Here is a 20,642-nt window from a genome sequence, read left to right on the forward strand (position 1 = left end):
GGAAGCATTGCAAATTTCTATGCCATGTGAGCACCTTTAATACTGTTGTGAATGAGGTAAAACGCTTCAACACACTTTACTTTAGTGTAAATGCGTCAAACAACTATCGCAAAATACATGTGGAACATTTAATGTTAGAATACAAAATAAACCATAACAAGGAGAACCTGGCCCTGTGCTGAGACCAAGATGTCCCTACCCATTGGGGTTGACATTTCTGCAACCCAGTATATGAACAGGTATACACTCACCATTGATAACAATAAGTTTGGACCAAACCATGATCACAGACATGAAGGTTTTGTGATTCATGCAAGATGTGATTCCTGAATCCGTCACCAAACCAATATACAAAATTTTGCAGGAAATGTTGTGCAAGCTTAATTTTCATTTCCACGTTCCAATGCTCCAAATTTTTGCTAGAGAGTGGCATGATAAATGATCTATGTCTTCAGACATATTCTTTTCCGTAAAATGATGTTCAAATACAAGATGTCAGTTTCACAGACATAATGCATTCTGTACAACATACCATATTGCTGTTGACATACGAATTGTCTCAACAAAAGTTCAGCGGTCTGCAGTAATCTTGGATATTACGAAAAAACAGTGTTGACAAGTTGCACTCTGCACTATATTGGACTAAGTTGTTGTGTAAGAAACTCAATTTTACGGCGAGAACGAAAACAGAATACAAGCATTACTGCCAATGGTGCATTAACCCCTCAACTTTCATTGCCAATGTTACAAGTATCTTATGTACAAAAGTAAAATGAAAATGTATATCATCTCCTAGGAAACATGGTGATTCACTATGGCGCCAGAAATACCTGGTATTCAAGCTATTGAAGGGGTTAATGCATACACAAGAAAATAAGACATACTGACACCATAGCATCGGGAGCTTTTGTTCAATTTTATTCATTAACCTTTGCATACAAATACAAAAAAAATAAATCTTTTAAAAACACTGAAAGCCAAGAAATTACACTAAATTTTCTTTGGACATTTAGGAGCTGGTTTGATTATTTGAACATTCAACTGATTCTATGATGTGAATTATTAAAGGTTAAACTGTCAATGTTATAATTATCATTGTTTGAAAATCTGTAAATTTTCATATAGAGTCAACACTGTGTAAGTAAACTACATTTTCTTGCAAAAAAACTTACGTGATGCAAAATGCTAATCATCTTCAGTTTTTGAAAGTCTTAATCTCTCTGAGGATAAATCTTCAAAAATGTCCGATCAAACCTATACAAGGTAAAACTTCAAAATACTTGAAACTGTCATGAAACAACAAAAATTTAATTCATTCAAAAGAAACAAGAAGCTTGGTGGATTGTGGTATACATGCTTTCACACAACTTGACAAACAAAGTCTTCCAATATCATTGCAGTCGTTTGGTGGCAAAATGTGCATAAGCAAATTGTATGTGGAACACAGGTTAACTTTTCTCAAACTGTTAACTATTATGGAATGGTTCTACTCCAGAATAAAAAGGATGTGATGTGTTCTACAGACTCATTACACCAAGAGATAAGGTGATGGCGGTACAAACAAATCAATGTGTACAAATGCACATGGAAATACATGTACTGTGCACGTTTGTGCACATGTGTTTGTTTGTATTGTGGTCTGTTTGAATTCCGGGTTTGACCTATTTCTAACAAAGTTATTTTCAATACTTTATCACAAGTCATTACCATGTGAAGTAGTTTCACTCTGAAAACTGTGCCTTAGTCAAGTCATTGACTTCAACATATCAAAACACATTATATTAGCTAACCAACAGAGTGTCTGCACTTGATAAACGCTCTGTTATAAATTTGAGTTTGAATTCTAATCTAGCCCAGAATACCATTGTCAACGACACGTGCAGGCTGCACTGACAAGCTGAATACCAGTGCAACTAAACATGCTTTGGGGAGTAGAACAAGAAACTGTTGCTATTGAAAACACAAGCAGTGACAAAACCACAAAGTTACAGCTACTGACCCTTTTAGGTTCTACTGACACTGTGCTGGTACAGTGAGACACTTGTAGCAACGGCAATAATGCATTTCCCTCTAGCGGTTATCGCGATAACACGCGGCTTTCCAATCTTACTACTGTCTACTCAAGTTGACTGAAAAATTGATAAATCCAAACTCGTATTTCTCTGAGCAGAAGACAAAAGTGACTTAAGGCCAATAATAATATGCAATAATATGGCTCCAAAGTGGTTGACCTTGCTCATTCATGAATCATCAAACTTGTGCTCCTAAAAGCAATGGAAGTAACTCAGCAATGGTGAGATTTCATCACAACAATAAAGGTCTTATTCAAATTTCTTATCCACACAGTTCAACAGTTCTGATGCAGATACTGCATCTCGACTAGAGACAAGTAACATTTTCAAAGGAATTCCAGAGAAAGATTTTAAGTGCATTCTTATGTGCTTCATGCAATAATGGAAAGCTACACCATTTTCACCCTTTATGTTTGGACAGACAAGAGACAGAATAAATTAATTACACAATGACAAACTTAAATTGCAGTTTTAGTACTAACATACACTAGTTTGACCTGAGAAGAGAGGCCCTGGATTCCGATGATGATTATTTATGTCTTTCTGGTTATCAAACGGATATTGATAAAGCTCAGGAACAACAGAGATTTGATATCTCATTGATGAATATCAGTATTCTTTGATGTAATTTCACATGTATGGGTTGTATTTGTGAAACTGAAACAACAAACATTATGGTCTAATAAATTCATGAAAGATTTTTATTTTTAAAAATAAAGGTAACAAGCACTGGCTGAACAACAAACACTGAGGGTTAATTTCACATTTCTTAAACATTTCATTGCCTCACATGAAGAGGAAGTAAATATCTGTGAGCTTCCTGTTTGGACCAAACGCAAGATGAAGGAAACTTCAACATTTCATATGCAAAGTTGTGCAGTATCCTAAGAGTGCTGGTAATATAAAAGAGTTTGACTGTCCCGTTCAATGGCTATTTGCAGGGTGGACAGGACACAACAACGTACCTTACAATGGATTGGACACATTTTACATAGGTATTACATTACTAGACAGTGACTCTGGTGGATTATCAGATTAAAAGACATGAAAACACTCAGCCCCTCCTACTTTGAAAGAATTCAAAACAGCTCAATCATTGAATAGTAATAAGTTCTGATGCATCAACTTTACAGTAGAACACTTAAATATAACAATATATATGAAGCGTTTAAAATTTTCAAAATTGGTCTGTTATGTTTTTCCTTTGTCAATTTAATGTCAGTCAAAAAGAAATGTAATCTTAGGACTTGCTGAAAGACATAAGAAGTGCCCAGTTCATACAGGGTATGTCTTTGCAACCAATTCACATACACTTTCTGACTTGACTTTGCCCAATTGCCCAAACCCCCTACCTTATTACCGGGTGTAAACTAGGCTTTCTATGATGACATCACTGAAAGTACCAAACCAGTGTACACTTCACGGGGAAAACAGACAACTAAAAAATTCACAATGGTGAAAGATACTAGTGTTGTGATTGGACAAATGATAATGTAAGCAAAGCACTGTTCCTATCTATGACTTGTAGCATCTATGCATTAACATGTTATGTACATTTCAAATTGTTGCAAGTCTGTACAACTTAGCTATTTCATGGTCTTTACTTTTCTTCACACCAGCTGTTTTCCTTCCTCACCTGATAAAAGATAGGAAAATGCGATCAGCGATCATCAGTGTGCACACCCAAGTAACAGAATCAAATGATCTATGTCTGGGTGTCCAAATTGCTGCATATCATCGACTCTTTATTTAGTCTGGAAAGTATTGATATCTGTGTAGACTTGTACACAACATGAACTATTACACAGAAAATGATAGCGTTACATCAAAGTTAGGCAGTCAATATTGGAAGCATGCTCTGTCCTGCATACATGCACAGATGGAATGATTTTTATTTTGATGTACGGAATAATTGATGGATGAATGTCTGAGATATACATTCAGAGTATGACAAAAGTATGACAAAAGAAATAACTTTTTAATAGATTAGTGCTCCTGGTGTGCCTACCATGACAAAAATCTTGTCAATGGCTGTGAACCTCCTTCAGTGAAAATAAACATAACTACTGTAAAGTCAGTTATGTTTACATATTTATTTGTACAAGTATTAAATGTTGTTTTACTTTATGGTTTCTTTTGACGAAAAACTTTGCTTTGAGTTAACCAAACAAAATCAATATTAATTTTCAAGTAAAAAGTGGGGTAAAAACTGGGAGATAAAACATTTGTTGCCCTTGTGGCTGAAAAATGACTTTTCAACCATCTCCCGTAGTTACCTCACACCCCTGAATGTCAAATGGTTCACCCCTTAAAACGAGTAGCAGATGTTGACATTATCACCAAGCCTGATAGCTTGCGGAAAAAAGCCCAGTTCACTATGCAGGGCAGTACATGCAAAAAAGGTGATGCTACGGTGTATGGCTTTTGAAATGTGGGCAGAAGGAGGTTTACTGAAAGATGTGGGCTAAGACTGACTCCTTCTGTGAATTGCTGTACCTTGGCGCTAAAAAAACTGTGACAAAATCATGTGCATAGAAAGTCACCAACAATGTGGTTGAAAGTGTAAAGAATGAGACAGGAGAGAGGGAGGGAGACAGACATCCTGAGGGATAAAACCAAGAACACTGCAAAAGATGGAGAGAGTGAGAGAGAAGGAATCTAGGTGTACCTGTTCTTCCTCTGCCGGGGTAAAATCATTTTTGATATTGAATGTCTTCCTGATTTCTTCTGGAGTCTTGCCTTTGATCATGTTTGCTACTGTTTTACATGTTGCATCCAGCAAACCTTTGATGTCCAAATAATTTGCAGCCTGCAAAGAAGGCAAGGAATTGAGTTGACCTGTTCCTACTTATGTTTGTTGTAATAATGTTAAGGCATGTTTACACCTAACGACTACTCAGGACTATGGAATGATTTTTGAAAACCAACCATAGTGAGAATGGTTGCATGCTACATATTTACAATTATTTTCAATTTTCAACACCCAAATACTGATCCAATTAATGTAATTTGTGTCACTGCCAAACAGAAAAGCTCTGTTTGCTTACAGCATATCTGAGATTTTGAGTTGTCACTGATTATTACAATCTCTTTTAGTATCAAATGTCTCTTCCACAATAGAAATACAAACTTTGAAATTCACTTCACTGGCCCTTTTAGGCCTGACTTTCTGATAATATACCTGAAACACCCTGATATGTAATGGTTCAGGCCTGGGAGCGCTGAGCAGTTGATTATATACCTGAAACACCCTGATATGTAATGGTTCAGGCCTGGGAGCGCTGAGCAGTTGAGTCTAACAATCTGAATTTCCTACCTATTTGAAAAATTTTTGAACACCTTGCAAACTGTACATCAAAAATAAAATTTCCCTTCTCTTACACGTTTTGAAAAAAGTAAACATTAGCATTTTTAAACTGTAAGACAAAATGTAAATAACAATCAGACAACTTTTCCAAAACCCATTCATATCTATAGCCTGGTTTCACATATACATTTAAGTTAGTTCACTATTGGATAGCTTACCATGTCTGACACATGTTAACTTTTTTTAAACAATACAACAAAATACTATCAGTACATGATACAACAGATCAAAGGTCACCTACCAAAATAAGTTCGAAGAGGGTTCCTTGGTCTACTTTGAGAAATTCAATATCATATGGACTGAGGTCATCTGTTCTTTTCTCTCTATTTTCTTCATCTTCTGGTGGTGGTGGGTCATCTTTGTGATGTGTGCACCATTGGATTACTTTCTTTAAAATAGCTGCATTAACATTGGGCAAGGGAATTGCATCGTCATCATCTTCATCCATTCCTAGATCTGTTAGAGAATAGGAAAGCCATTACACAATTCAATATCATTCAAAGTACCTCCTTGCAACTTGCCATTATTATCAAATTTTGAAATGATGCATATGCCCAAATGATAGTGCAGGGAGATGGCAGTTCTGTCTCTACAAGGCAGTAATAAAAGGACGGACTTACACTTCAAAGGAAGAAACTTGGTACAAGTTTTTCAAACTATTCGTATATCATCACTCCCTCTGACACTGAAAAGATTGGAGCTTACCTTCTAACATGGTTTTAATTGTAACTGACTGCTTAGCAATCTCAACATCTACTTCAAATATTTCCCCATCTGAACTCTGGAGCTTTATGTTGGGCATCTGAAATGAAATTTGTTAAATACCGGTAATCTCAAGTCTGATGCAAATGATGGTAAGCTAGTCATTCTCCTTTACTGTCTGTGTCATAGAGTGATCCAAGAGTATTATTGCCCCATCTCAGGTTGTGGCACTTAAACTTGGCATATAAATACACTGTTAAAAATTATGTGTGAATAGTTCACACTGTTCCCAGAACAGTTTATATTTGTGATCGTATTACCAGCCAGACCTGATCCATAAGCTGATTAACTGCTATCCATAAAATATTGCGTGAACAGTCCAAGCTATTTCAGGAACTTTCCAAATGCAACTGTAAGGTCACTATTTGTATCCAGTGATAAATTGGTAAAATGACTGCCATTGGCCCATTGCGCTGTACTCAGATTATAAAGATAAATGCAGACCAGGTCTAGGCGATGTATGCAGGTAAAAACCCACAAAGACATGCCACAGCAACATCATTCACATCCACCATCCTGAATATCATGCAATACTTGGCCATAAAGATGGATACACACTTTGAAGTGATGGAGTTGTTAAACTGGCTTAAATACCAAGACAAAAGACTTATTCTTAACATTGTTTCTTTGGACACAAATGGACTCAAAATTATTAATCCTTCCAAGTTTACAGAGCATGGACAGTATCCGTAAACGATTTCCAATCTTATCTAATGTGAACCTGGTTTTAGTTGCATCGAAAGTCTTTCTACACTCTCCGTGCCATAATCGTCCAATCACAGTCACTCCCTGTGGAGGGACTGTGAACCAATGCATGCACATAAAAAAAAAATGCAGTAGGATCTAAATGAAATGAGTGACACAATTTCCTGTAGCTTCCCTTTATTTGTATATGTAATACTGTTTCCTACACCAAAAGATCATTTTTTGTCTTCATTTTTTTTTTGGCGACAAGAAGAACGAACCAAGAGGGAGCCGGGCAACTGTCTGACCTATAGCTACAGAGTAACAGGCACCTTGCATATCATACTCATGTTAGCAGGTCATTGAATGAAGCCCCTCTGTTTGTTTCCTGAATATAGACTGTCCTTCACAAATCCTTTTGCTGATTCAACCAAAGTACCTTGGTTGATTTGACTTCTCTTAGTTGGTCCCATTCCCATCTTGCAGCGGAAAACAACGGATGATATTAGGAGTCAGTAAGTGGCATATTTGTTGTTTTAATATCATAGTGAGGAGAGACTGTGGTTGGGTGGAGGGACTGTGGCAAAATACAGCTTGAGCTACAATGATCACATGATGGTATGGCCAGCAAAAAGATTATTGATGATGCACTGGTGGATCTAGAGGTCAAGGTACAGATTTCTCACTTTGGGCTCAACGTTCATTGAATCAAGAGTTCTTCTCTAATCATAATTCTGAAGATTACTTGAGATCATGTTGGTAAACCATCTTGTATCAACTCAACCCTTAACTGCAATAATTGTAGCCTAAGGGTTGCTTGAGATGGATGTTGACTTCAATATTCATTTCCAAGAATACAACTCATACTTTGTAATTACTATGGCAATTTTGCATGTTGCTCGTCTGCTGTGCACATGTAGGGTCGCACTGGACTACCATTTTGCAATTGTTGCAAAATGGTGATCCACTTTGAAATCACTGCCTAATTTAGTCATTAAATTTCATTTTCCAGCGAAAAAGAGTAAAGTCATCCATTTTATTTGGCCATCACAATTCCAAAATGATAGCAGAGTAGGCTATGTTGAGTTGGTATGTTGAAACACACGCACTCCACATCTGCAGTGCGAAATTGCCATAGGAAAGACACAGTACGAGTTGTACTTGTACTAGTAGCCTTGAGAAGGCGAATATTAGTCAACAGAACCACATCCAACAACCCTCAACTACAATTCTTGAAGTTACTCAACCCCTAGTATTGTTGTTCCCCGACCGAAAAAAATGCATGACTAGATCGACGTGCCATAGTACCAGTGGGTAAAATGTGGCTGAAAGGGTTTAATACGGGTCCCAACGACGTGACAGACATGGGCAAATTCCAGCTGCAACAGTTGTAGCCCGGGACGTGCAATGGCTTCGCTCTTGTCTGTTGATGCATCGCGCGCGCGAAGCAACCGCAGCCATCAACAGCCATCGGGGTACAACTGTTGTAGCATCATCATGCCTTATCGGTAGAACAGAAACATCGTGACGGCGAGTCTCGATTTGGACGAAAACTTCAACAGTCGTTCCACTCAAGCCAATATACACTGAAGGCATGGTTTCAGTGAATACGTCCGCAGTTTTGTAAAGGTGAGGAGGGTAAACGTCACAGCAGACAAACAAAAAGGTGCAACACTTCCGCCGCGATAAGTACATGTATGTCGCCTTTATAACAACACATTATCCTGTGATATGAACTCGACGATTCATAGCGACCCGAAGTGGCGGCCATTTTCACTTGGTGCACAACGTAACTGTAATAATCACAAAGGTATTCTTAGCATGTTTGTTTTACTCAAGGACAAAAACTGCAGAAGCAAAACATTTCTAAGAGAAATTACATTTTCTCAATTTTCCGCTCACCTTTGTCGTAACAGCAGCAAAATTTGAATACGATAAGGATAGTCTGTGCCAAGCGCTTTTCGACAAGGATGCAGCAGGGAATTTGCTGTTTATACAAATGTTGAAACTGATTTTCGTAAGTAACAACCAGCGCTGTTATTCGCCACAGATACTGACAAATAATACATTGATTATATAGATATTTGTGGGGATAAATTTAAAAGTAAAAATTTTAAATAAATTGTTTATTTACATTTGACATACTTCAATTGTCCTTTCTGGCAAATATAGAAAAAAGATATTTGAATGACAGTACTAGAAATGGCAAGCTGTAGCTAAGCGCCGATGACGTCATGGTATACATAGGACCTCGAGCGAGGAATCTTTTTCAGGCCCATATTTTCCATGTTATGGCCGTCCATTTCCACAGTAAATATCTATTTCTTTATTTGTTCATTGTCCAAAACAAATACCTTACTTGCAAATCTTAATTGAAGTATTTTGATCATAAGCAGTGAACTAAAAAAATATGTCGAAAGTGTAATCTCGAACCTGTTAGACTTCTCACGAGACTTTGTGTGGGAGGAGGATCCCAGAGCTTAGTTGTGTCTTGTCAATCTGGTTTGTCTATCCCGAGATATCACCGACAGGATAGAGTTCTCTACATGGCGATCTGACCACAGCCGTATTTATCGCCATCCGGTACAAGCAAGGTGAATATTGTATGAATATTAACACAAAATATTGAAATGGCAAACTCGATCTGAAATATTTATTTTCAATTACAAAACCCATCAGGTAAATGCCGTATTTTTCCAACAGGTTGCCACGGTTTACACGTGATTTGTTCAAGGATGCGCGCTTCCGTTTAGCCATTTTTGTTCTCTCATTATTTGGTAATCTAAGCTTTGCATATCATATTGTCTTTGCCCTGTGGAAATGTACAGTGTGGGTCGCGAAAAATTCTGTGGATGTATTTTAGTGTTGGTGTTGGCCGGCCTGTAGACCGGTCGCCCGATATAGTGACAGTGTCACACACGACGAATGTTTATTTCCGTGAGCCTTGGCTGTCACAGTATCAGACAGATTGATATCCATCGCTTTGTAGGGCGTCGCTTATACACGCTATCACAGGCATTCGACTTAATGCAAGCAAACCGCCACTGTTGCAACATCAGTGACGGTTTGCTTGTATCAAGTCGAATGTTTGAGTCAGCGATGACTAAACGCCACGTCCTAAACACGAACAACACCACTTCTTTCCATGTACTCGATCGTGCATGCGCTGTTTCCAGATTTAGGTATGCTGCAAAGTCGAAGGCATTTATTACGTCATCGGTGTGTTCAAACTGAGAGGAAAACCCCAAACAAATGCACACGCGCTCGCGAACCGCATTATATTCACAACATCTTCAACATGATAAGTGGTCACTTTATTGAAGTACGTCTTTCGCAGAAAAAAATCAAATTCTGTAAAGTGGAAACGCCATTTCTTCCGCAAATTTCACATATGATTTCTCTATCTTATTTTGCCCGTTACTATGCCCAGGTTCCATGACAAAGTTGTCATAACAAACGTTTTTTCTCCCTTCAGAACCTTGTCAGTAACTTCTAATACTACAGCTCATCACAGAAAGCCTTCAAAATGACGATCCTCTACTGCTGTTTAGCAAGGGGGCCAACCATTCTGGCGGAACATACAATTTCGTCTACCAGTTTTCAAGATCTTGCTAACTCAATGTTGAAAAACATTCCAACCAAGGAGAACAAAAAGACCACATATACATCAGACAAGTAGGTTTATCAGTTTCTCTCATACTCAGAGCTGTAGTTGCAGCATTTTACAACTTTGACCCTGGTTTATAGTTTTGTTGCGGATGTATGTGAAGGAGTATTGATAAGAGCAATAAGTTTAATGACTTTCAAGATTCATTTTCAAATTAAAGTACCTTTTATTGCTGTGCTGAAAACTGCAAACAAATACAGCATACAAGGGTAGTGTGAGTTCATCACATGTATTTTTGTACATATATAGTATCTATTCACTCCATCACTTTGAAAAGATGCAGTTTTTGTCAGAATAATGCCTGACATCTCTAGCAATGTACTCTTGTTTATAGAAACTCATTTGATGTTCCTAGTTGAAATATTTCCAGTGACATCATAATACATCTTATTCAAATTATAATGAAAGGAGCAATATTTAGATATTTTTGCCCCTTTTTTAAAACACGCTCACAATCTAGGAATATGATAATTTATTACTTTATTGTACAGGTTCTCAGAGGGTACAGTCGATTTTGCTTAAGTGATAAATGGTACAATATTTCACTTTGAGAGGAAACTGCTGTAGACATTTATGCCTTTTTTCTTTCTATAAATATCACAAGAAATATGATAAATAACTAATACTGCACTCCCTTGTATAGCATAGATAGCTGCTGTAAGTGAATAGGAAAATACAAACATACATGTTGTATATTTGTGTGTATATTGTTAAATACACACGCACACACACACACACACACACACACACACACACACACATATATATATATATATATATATATATATATTTATTTATTTATTTATATTTATGTGTGTGTACATGTATTAGTCACACATGCACCAATTCTGATAAGATGGAAACATGATATCAATGTTTGATTTTTTTAAGATTGTACATTTGACAACTGCAAGGCACAAATTGGATACATACCAGTAAACAAATATCTAATGGATACATACCAGTAAACAAATTGGATACATACCAGTAAACTAATATCTAATGTAGACATAGCTAAGTAAAGTTATATATCAATCAGTCAATCTTTAGTAATTAATTACTAAAGTTACATATTAGTAGATTATGTTATGTGACTGCCGCCTTTGCAGGGAATGAGAGAAACGTCTGTTCTTCAACCACGTAATAATTTGGAAATAAAAAGGCAGAGTTAAAAAGGCAAAGTTAAAGTGATTCATGGTGTTCTAATTAGCACAGTCAACAATATTTCTGTGTTACCAGTGTTTCTACAGATCAGTAAAATGACAAGGCTTCTTTGTCCTGAGAGCAGAAAATATCAGTCATACATTTGCCAATTTACATACTGAGGGACAATCGTGAATATCCGAAGAGGTTTTGATCATTTGACAAAATATGAATCCTTTACAACATTTTGCAAAATTTTCCTTAATTTGCTTAAATATAAAAGCAGTCTGAAAGACTAATTATCAAACTGATACCATCTCTGACATAGTGATGTACTGTTCGTGTCAACAACTTTCTTGCTTACTGTTCACAAGTACACCTTGGTCTGAAAATGTTGTCCTGAATGACAAAGTTTGTGAAGTCTTTTTCCCAAAGGCTTAAACTTGAAATGAAGTCTGACACTGCCACATTAACCAGGGCAGAGGTTGAATTTTAAATTTCAAATGCAGGCATTATTGGAGGAAGAAAGATCATGACTTCCCACTTGTCAGTTTTGAGATAACAACACCAGACATGTAGTATGTTTTGAAGGTTAATATGTGATTGAATAATTACTTCAAAGTTCCTATTACTTCTTTAAATTCCTCTATCAACTCCCCAAATCCACATGAAGATTTCACCATTAACATACTAATGAATAGAAATATATATATATAATGTGAAATTCCTTTGAAATTCGTACATTGAAAACTTTCATTTGGTACAAGGCCACAAATTTAAGTACTTTGTTTGGCTTCAGTTGACAATTTTATGACATTTTTTAGATTTTGAGTTTCAGGACACATGTAGCAAGAGCAATAAAGGTGGGTTCTGTTTAGCAAGAACCATAAATTCTTTTCTGTGTATTTTTCAAAATACAACATATCTTGTAACTCCTGTGCAGTTGCTTAAAAATTGTGACATATTAAACATAAACCCTCCATTTCTGCATTTGAAATTATACAAAACTTTTTCATTTAATGCAACAAAAATTTGGTATCATCCATTGAAATATCTGTTCTTCATTTTTGCCATTTGCATCTGAACTGAGGATCTAATAGCTTTACTCGTACAGTGAAGCATACCCTTAACATAACATCAAAGCAGCAAATAAGACAGATGACTAATCGCTTGATCCTTGAACCAGGAACTGTGACTAATTAATTTGTGTCTCTGTTTGTGGTTCATTATAATATGTAGTGATTTAGATATTTTTTGCTGTAGGTGGGCTAGACAAATAAACAGTCAGTCAAGGCCAATAAAATTTGTTCATATGTGCAAGGTTTCTTGAACCTGTACACTGAGTGTAGCCGGATATTTTGACCCATGACTGGCAATCATCTACACAACAGGATATGAGTTTGTTTATGTGTAAAGACCCTTTGTGCATAAATTCCTTTGTTCACTGGAAGCCAAATTCAGAGGCCAAATTCAGAGAAATGTGGAAAATGAAATGTTCCCAATGCAGAAGACTCAGGGCAGCGTACTCATGATAAAATAATTTGTGTAATTAGGAAATGCATTTCTTTGTCTTTTTTGCAGCTACTTATTTCACGTCATTGTTGAAAATGGTATCATTTACATGTGTGCTACGGAAAAGAAGTTTCCCAGAGCGCAGGCATTCCGGTACCTCCAAGAGATTGTCAGGCATATCAGCCATGACACTGAAGTTGGTCCACAAGTACAGTTTGCAGGTTCACACGAGCTAGAAGGCAGTGTTAACCATGTCATGGCAACAGAAATGGTAGGTTACTATTTGACTTATTTATGAACACTCGGTATACTTACAAGGTGATGAACAAAGTTGATTTTGTGGGTAAATTTTCAAGACTGATGAGGCTTGAAGATAAAAGTTTCTATCTTGAACTCATTCTTGTAGTGAAACTATTGACATTCTGTGGTTTCTGGTTTTTTCACACGGTCTGCTTTTCCAGAACATTGCTTTGTACATTTTTATGAGCTTTTCCTTATTTATGTAGATATAGAGATTAATGTTCATGGCAGATATATTGGCTATCAAAGTTTTATACGTGAATAAATTTTACTTAAAAATAAGTGACAGGTTACTCAGAAGGCCCCACTTGTGTATTCTCCCTGATTGAAAATTGTTGGTGCCGTTTGACTATTTGAAAATCTCTGTGTCATGTTATATCACATTCATAACTGAAATGGGGGGAAAAATGAAAACGTGAAGGTTTGATCCGATGTCTAAGTTTTTGTTCCTGCCTGTAATTATGGTGGGATTTTGTGTCTTCATATGGTCTGTGTTGCCATGGCAACTGAGACCACACATGTGAAATCAGTTAGACTGCCAGAAAGTGAAACTCCACTTTTCTGTTGGAAGGTCTTCCTTTTTCTATAAATAGCAGAATGATCTCTGAAATGAATACACATCTGGCATAAGAACAGAAATTACAGTTTTGTATCTGAAGTGAAACCATTTACCTTCTCATAAATCAATAGCAGCATAACTGTGTCCATATTTCCAACAACAAACATTAACCAATAGTAATTAAAATATGCTCAGAAGTTGGTTTAAAAGTGATTAGGTAGAATGGCATCCCTAAAATTTCCATGGAAAGATGTAAATGAGGATATTCAAGTGATTAATTTAGATTCTGGATGAATGAATGAATGAATGAATGAATGAATGAATGAATGAATGAATCATAAAAAGAGAAAATTACCAATTTCAATACTGATTCATTTCAGGAAAAATATTCCCATGTGAAACAGGATTCTGTGACAGTATTGCAAAGCCAAGTAGATGAAGTCAAAGATGTGATGACACAGAACATTGATAAGGTTCTTGAAAGAGGGGACAAGATTGACACCCTCATATCTAAAACTGAAGATCTGGAAGCAAACGTAAGTCAGCTTGTTTTCATATGATGGACCGACCAATGTCTGTTGATGTTATTTCCAGCATTTTGTGTGGATTTATAGTATAGACCTTGTGTCAAAGCAATTTAGAAAATGAAAGACTTTGTTTTCAATACTTTGTGTGTTGTTTTCACAACTGTATAATCCTCTGAATATTCGGTCATTTCATTTCTAAATCAGCCCTCTATGTACCCCACAAAGTACCCCAAAATGTTGTTGTCATGGCTTAGACATTAAAAGTGCAACCAGTATCACTATCTGACAGCTGGGCTGAAACTGGCATCCATCATAAACACATCTCTTCATAGCATGTAAAGCCCATATATAATTGTACACTCACTTGGATCCAACGTACAGCTCACAAGTTCCGTAACTCTGATGAAAGTCACATATAAATGTTGTTTAAGTGAATTTTAAAATGTGCCCATCATCTGATCAGCCATTGGTGATAATCTGTGTATCATGATGCGTAATTTGAAAAAATGCCAAATTGTGACACATTATGAAAAGAACTGAGGTCAACCAATAAGATTACTCATTCTCACATATTCATAATAGTCAATACAATATTATAAATGAGTAGTTATACTGAATATTTATTTTGGACAGGGTGGAAATGTCTTCGTACTAGGTACCATATTTATCTTCAAGTCGTTTTCATCAATCTTAATATTATTTTGGACAGTAACTCTTCACAGTATTCTGCCTTGCATATCAATATGTAAATCACAATACAACTCTTGTACAAAAATATTAGCAGTGTCCATACTAGCCATTATCATGGTCATTCTTTTACTATCACAAAACAATGAAATGTATTTTGCATTAAGTATCAGAATAATTGATTTCTGATTGAATGACAAACATTGACAGTTTATGGAACATAAATGTTAGAAAGATCCACAACCATCAGTAGGTATTACAGCAACATCATACATTTGGTGTGAGAATAGGGATACCATGAAGAGAAAAACACAGGTTATTTAACCCCTGATTCCCTGTAAACAGGTTTACAATCGATGAATCGCTATTGATAATAAAGCGTTTGGGTCAAACCATTGTGGGAAGAGGGTTAAACCTTGGACATGATAGTACTATTGTTGTCAAATGTGCCACAAACTTATCACTGTGATTTAAAGGTATACTGTCACGTGTTCCAATTTGCCACAGTTACCATGGAAAGAGAAGATCTTATCAATCATAGATTTTTAGCGGGTGGCCGCTTTTTAAAAAATAGTGCCCTCACATGGGCATTTTGAATACCAAGGAACCATATATGGGCATATTTAGATTACAGGTGACTGTATACCTTCAATCAATGATACTGTAAAGCACATAAATATAATTGATATACATGTTAAGATAACAAAAGCCAACTTTTCTTCCATTTTTACCGACAGGCCCAGACATTCCAGAAAACAGCCAAGCGGGTTAAGAACCAGATGTGGTGGAAAAACACACGGAATATGATTATTTTAGTGATAGTGGTACTTGTCGTGATCACAGTGCTAGTGTTGATCATTTTGGGAGCGACGGGTGTGATCTAGAGAGTATGTTTGATCTGAGTGATGTGTGGAGTAGTGTGTTCCAAGTACATGTTACTCACTGTTACTCACAAACAAATCTAATCAGTAATTACCAGCAAAGGTATGAGCTCTTGTGATGATGATAATCTTTTCCAGTGTTTTGTAAAGCTTTCACCCCACCCTAGGGTGACTGACATAGTAATTAAAAACTTTGCTAATGGTAAGGAGTCTTCTTACTCATAATATATGAGCTGCCTTGGAGAATATTGATGAATGAGGTAGAGAACTTGAAACTAGGGAGTTTTGATGCCCTACATATGGTGGTATATGTAAATGAGCATGTCTCCCTAAGCTACTGCATTTAAGCATCAGGTGCCAGAGTTCGAAGACCGTGTGTTCTGTTTTATTTATGAGATCACAATTTGTCCAAGGTAGCTCAGATATTAGGAAGATGAGATTAAAATTTGAACAACCCATGAGTCACTGTGACTCAGATTGTCAAACAAGCAGTGGTCATTTCGAACCGTTGAGGTCAATTCCATACAGCGTTGATCAATGATTTGGTTTGAACAAGTTCATTTATGGCTACTATCTTTCATATATTAACATTTTTTGGAAAATATCAATGCATTGCACATTTTGAACAAAAGTACTTACAAAATTGACTTATGTAATCGGTGCTTTAAAACTTACTTGGAAGCCTTTTGTGAGATCCCAGTGTAATTTGTATATTTAAAGTTTGATGTAACTATTGCCTTAACAAAAGACAGCATTTTGGGCCACACAAATGTGCTTCACCTTGATTCTGTTCCGATTTCATAATTTTACAACACGGATATCAATTGTCAAGACAGGTGATTTCCCGGTCACACACTAAGTCACATGGACAGACTATTTGGTGATCACCAAAACTGTCATCCAGTGAAGAAACAATTTTTCTTGAGATAACAAAATTTGCATGATCTTGGTAAAATTCAACATCAGAGCTTCTGGTTTGTCTGCATCTCTTATCTAGACAGAAACAAATATTTCAAACATGAAATTCTTAAGTTTATTTATAAATATATATACCGGTATATATTACCTTGATTCAGTGATTGTTCTTTACTCATGAGAGAAGTTTACATTAAAATGACGTCATTATTCTATATTGTGATATTCAGAGTTTTTGAGATTCTTTCCAAGTGCATATAAATCATATAACAAGAATTTCCCTTTATGGAATGAAATGATCACCATTGAACAAGTCATATCATTTCGGAATCTGCAATCACTTTTTCAGAGCAAAAAAGATAGCACTGAATATATTTAAATTTGTCACTGTACTACCAAGAATTGTAGACAATATCTGTGAAGAGATTTTTTGTATATACAGGATAATTTTTGTCTCGGTTGTAACGTGAGCGGTATTTAATGTGACTTTGGCATGTTTTTAAATGTCTTTAATGTGTTTACCACTTTTAAATGTTATGGTTGTATAAAATCGTTACCTGAATTATACCGTGGATGTTTATGAGCAAAGGACTAGCATTAACCTGTTCACCCCCAATTTCCTGTGAACCGGTCCACACTCTCCATTGCTAACAATGGTTTTGGGTGAGACCATGGCAGGGAAAGGGTGAAAACTGTGCGGAACCCTACCAAGAGTGCAAAAAGTCATCTTAGAGGACTATATTTACCTTAGCCTGTCACAGTGACAGATAGAAACTCACATTGATACCATATTTATCAGTTTGCATGTGTTTGTCATTGTGACATGATTTTTGCCACTGAGCAGTCCTTGTGAACAGTGTGTGCACAGACATCATATTGTATCTCACTATTGCTCAGAGGAGCCTCATCTTATACATGACAAAAAAAATCAAACAATGAATGTTTACAGACTACACAGAAGAATTTACTTCAAAGAGACAACATTTGGCAACTCATCAGAAAGGCAAAAAAGTCAAAAACATTGAGGATGAACACACTGTTTACATTTACTTGTAATGTTGATTATTCTGCACTTGCCTACAACTTGTAGCTGAACTGAACAGAACATATCTTACAATCACACCATGAAAATTTGTAATAAATTTGGCCAGAGTGAGTCTGTACAGATAGTCTAAGACCAGTTAAATGTTTTAAAAGTATCTACTGCCATCACAACGGTGTGCTAACTTTCCTTTACAGTACTTTGATTGTTGTGGTCAAAATTTGATGTTGATTAAAATTATATTGTATCCAAGTGTGTGTACTGTATTTAATTATCTCTCATCGCATCAATCATGTAATCCACCCAAATAAAATTCAGTCCAAAATGCTGATATTTGTGGAATCAATTTGACCTACAGTACGTATATGGAATTGGACTGCCATTTCTAATATGTGGTATATTTTATATATTTTGACTTTTGCACAAACTTGATGGATGTTGGAATTGTACGCTAGCTTGATAGACACACATGTTTTGCTCAATTTACAGGAAATTAGGAGAGAAAAAGTCAGTTTAGAGTCCCAGTACAAAGTTTCAAATACAACAATTTTAGTAGGCTAGGAAATAAGTGCCTGCCTGCGTGGAAATTGCAATTCTGTTGTCTGTGATGCATATTATAGACCATAATGCTAAGATGCTATAGCACCATGAAAGCTGCATAGTATGGTCTTCTGTTGCTCACTTCACAGCCCAGGCCAGCGCAACACAGGCAACACTACAGAAGAAGCCAGTGCACACCCTGTGCGTGGGCAACAATTATTGCAGCTGTGTAAAACTGCGAGTTGCATGAAACAAATAAAGCCATGTCATGTTTGTCTTGATCAAGAACAGTTTCTTCAGTGAATGAAGAGTGCTAAATACCTGCAAATATTATGTATACCCTATTCCCCACAGCTGTTTTTATGTGTTGTTATTCCGTGTTTCCGTATTCCATGATTCCTGTAATTCCATGCATGATTGTACCTTCATCAGTTGTTTCATACACTGAGAGCTTAACTCCAGCAAAGCGGTGTACCTAAGATCACTAGCTCTGTTTGCCACTCTAAGCTAGGTTGAGACATACTTGTACTCTGTGTATGGCAAACAGAGCTTTGCAGCAAATGAGACAGTAAATTAACTAGAACAGTAGGACAGCCCATAGCAAATTTATCCCCATGCAATGCATGTTTTCATGTCCCAAATTTTGTCTAACGAACTCTAACAGTGCCTTTCCAGACAAACTGTTTCTAGAATCATCTTCTAGATTATGACACTGATTTGAAGAAGTCTACCTCCTTATGTGGCAAATGTTTTGCTATGAAGCCTAAAAAAAAGGGTGCTAAATTGTTAAACGACTTTAGACCATTAGCCCTGACCTCCGTTATATGTAAATGCATGGAAAGGATTATATATAACAGGCTCACCACGTCTCTGTCCGATCGTATGAACCCGCTGCAATTTGCATATAAGGCTAAGAGAGGAGTAGAAGATGCAACCTTAACACTTCTCAACTTAATTACGAGTCATATGGATTCCACTGGAAATTTCGTGCGAATCTTGTTTATGGACTTTCGTCAGCATTTAACACAATACAGCCTCATGTTCTGCTCAGACGCCTTGTTGATTTGCAAACCAACACTACATTCATTCTTTGGATTAGATCATTTCTGTGTGATCGGCCACAACGTGTAAGCATACAAGGTTATCTTTCGAACGAATTGATTTTAAATACGGGGGCTCCCCAAGGCTGTGTACTATATCATTCGTTCTTTTCTCTGTTTATACAAATGAATTAAGATGTAACAAGGCAGTATTGCTGAAGGCAATGAGTACTTGGGCCGTGATAGAGTAATTTTGAGGACAATATATACTACTATTCAAATATGGTCTTGAATTTCCTCCTGTCAATTAGGCATTTGATTAACTGGTTATTAAACGAAGCAATGGCATGACAACGGCAAAATATGTCTAGCAACTTTTGTGGAGTTTGAGGCAGGGGTTCTTTATTTATAGTGAAAATTGCTTAAACTCCTTAAATATTCAAATTACAGCAAATTTCTTTTGTTGTCGATGGTAGATGTCTAATATTTAGATGGGCATATTTAGATTTCTACCCTATAGTTATCCCTATATACCAAAAATCGGACATCCAGCTCTATTGGCTTGCTCAGAATTAGATATGCGCATAATTAATGAGGTACAATATGTGGTGTCATAAGGTGTCCCATCATACCAAATATGAAGGGTGTAGCACTTGTGGTTACTGAGTTGTGGACAAATATATCTATTTGAGGTCAAAGGTCATTGAGGTCACTTGACATTTTGTCAAAATAATTGTATTGCTAAGTTATTCCTATATACCAAAAATCAGACCTCTAGCTCTATTGGCTCGCTCGCTTGAAAATAATCTCATAAACCTGGCCATATGGGCAACTGTGTATGGGCAGCTGGATGATTGACTTCCCGGAGAAGGCGAGCTGTCACGTTCAAGCTCAGGATTATTTGTCGATCAAATTTCAGTAAATTTACCTTACCTAGATGAAAT

General features: G+C 36.5%; 2 protein-coding genes across 3 annotated transcripts; one reads left to right on the forward strand and one right to left on the reverse strand.

Moving 5' to 3' along the window:
• Positions 1-897: 897 nt before the first annotated feature.
• Positions 898-8,922, reverse strand: LOC139123208 (S-phase kinase-associated protein 1). The gene is made up of 5 exons (XM_070689315.1): positions 8,788-8,922; positions 6,145-6,241; positions 5,681-5,895; positions 4,741-4,881; positions 898-3,708 (listed from the first exon to the last, which is right to left on the reverse strand). Exons 2-5 carry the CDS (start codon positions 6,239-6,241, stop codon positions 3,673-3,675), a joined length of 489 nt encoding a protein of 162 aa, XP_070545416.1. The 5' UTR covers positions 8,788-8,922; the 3' UTR covers positions 898-3,672.
• Positions 8,923-9,099: 177 nt separating this feature from the next.
• LOC139123211 (vesicle-associated membrane protein 7-like) lies at positions 9,100-18,370 on the forward strand. Of its 2 annotated transcripts, none has more exons than XM_070689322.1 (5): positions 9,100-9,479; positions 10,361-10,560; positions 13,277-13,478; positions 14,447-14,602; positions 16,018-18,370. In XM_070689322.1, the coding sequence occupies exons 2-5, from the start codon at positions 10,412-10,414 to the stop codon at positions 16,162-16,164; spliced, it is 654 nt and encodes a 217-aa protein (XP_070545423.1). In that variant the 5' UTR covers positions 9,100-9,479; positions 10,361-10,411; the 3' UTR covers positions 16,165-18,370. The 2 variants fall into 2 exon arrangements, with proteins under 2 accessions (XP_070545423.1, XP_070545424.1); XM_070689323.1 differs by having other exon boundaries at positions 9,382-9,564.
• Positions 18,371-20,642: the final 2,272 nt, after the last annotated feature.

Source organism: Ptychodera flava, chromosome 22, assembly GCF_041260155.1.
Source record: "Ptychodera flava strain L36383 chromosome 22, AS_Pfla_20210202, whole genome shotgun sequence".
Taxonomy (NCBI): Eukaryota; Metazoa; Hemichordata; class Enteropneusta; family Ptychoderidae; genus Ptychodera; species Ptychodera flava.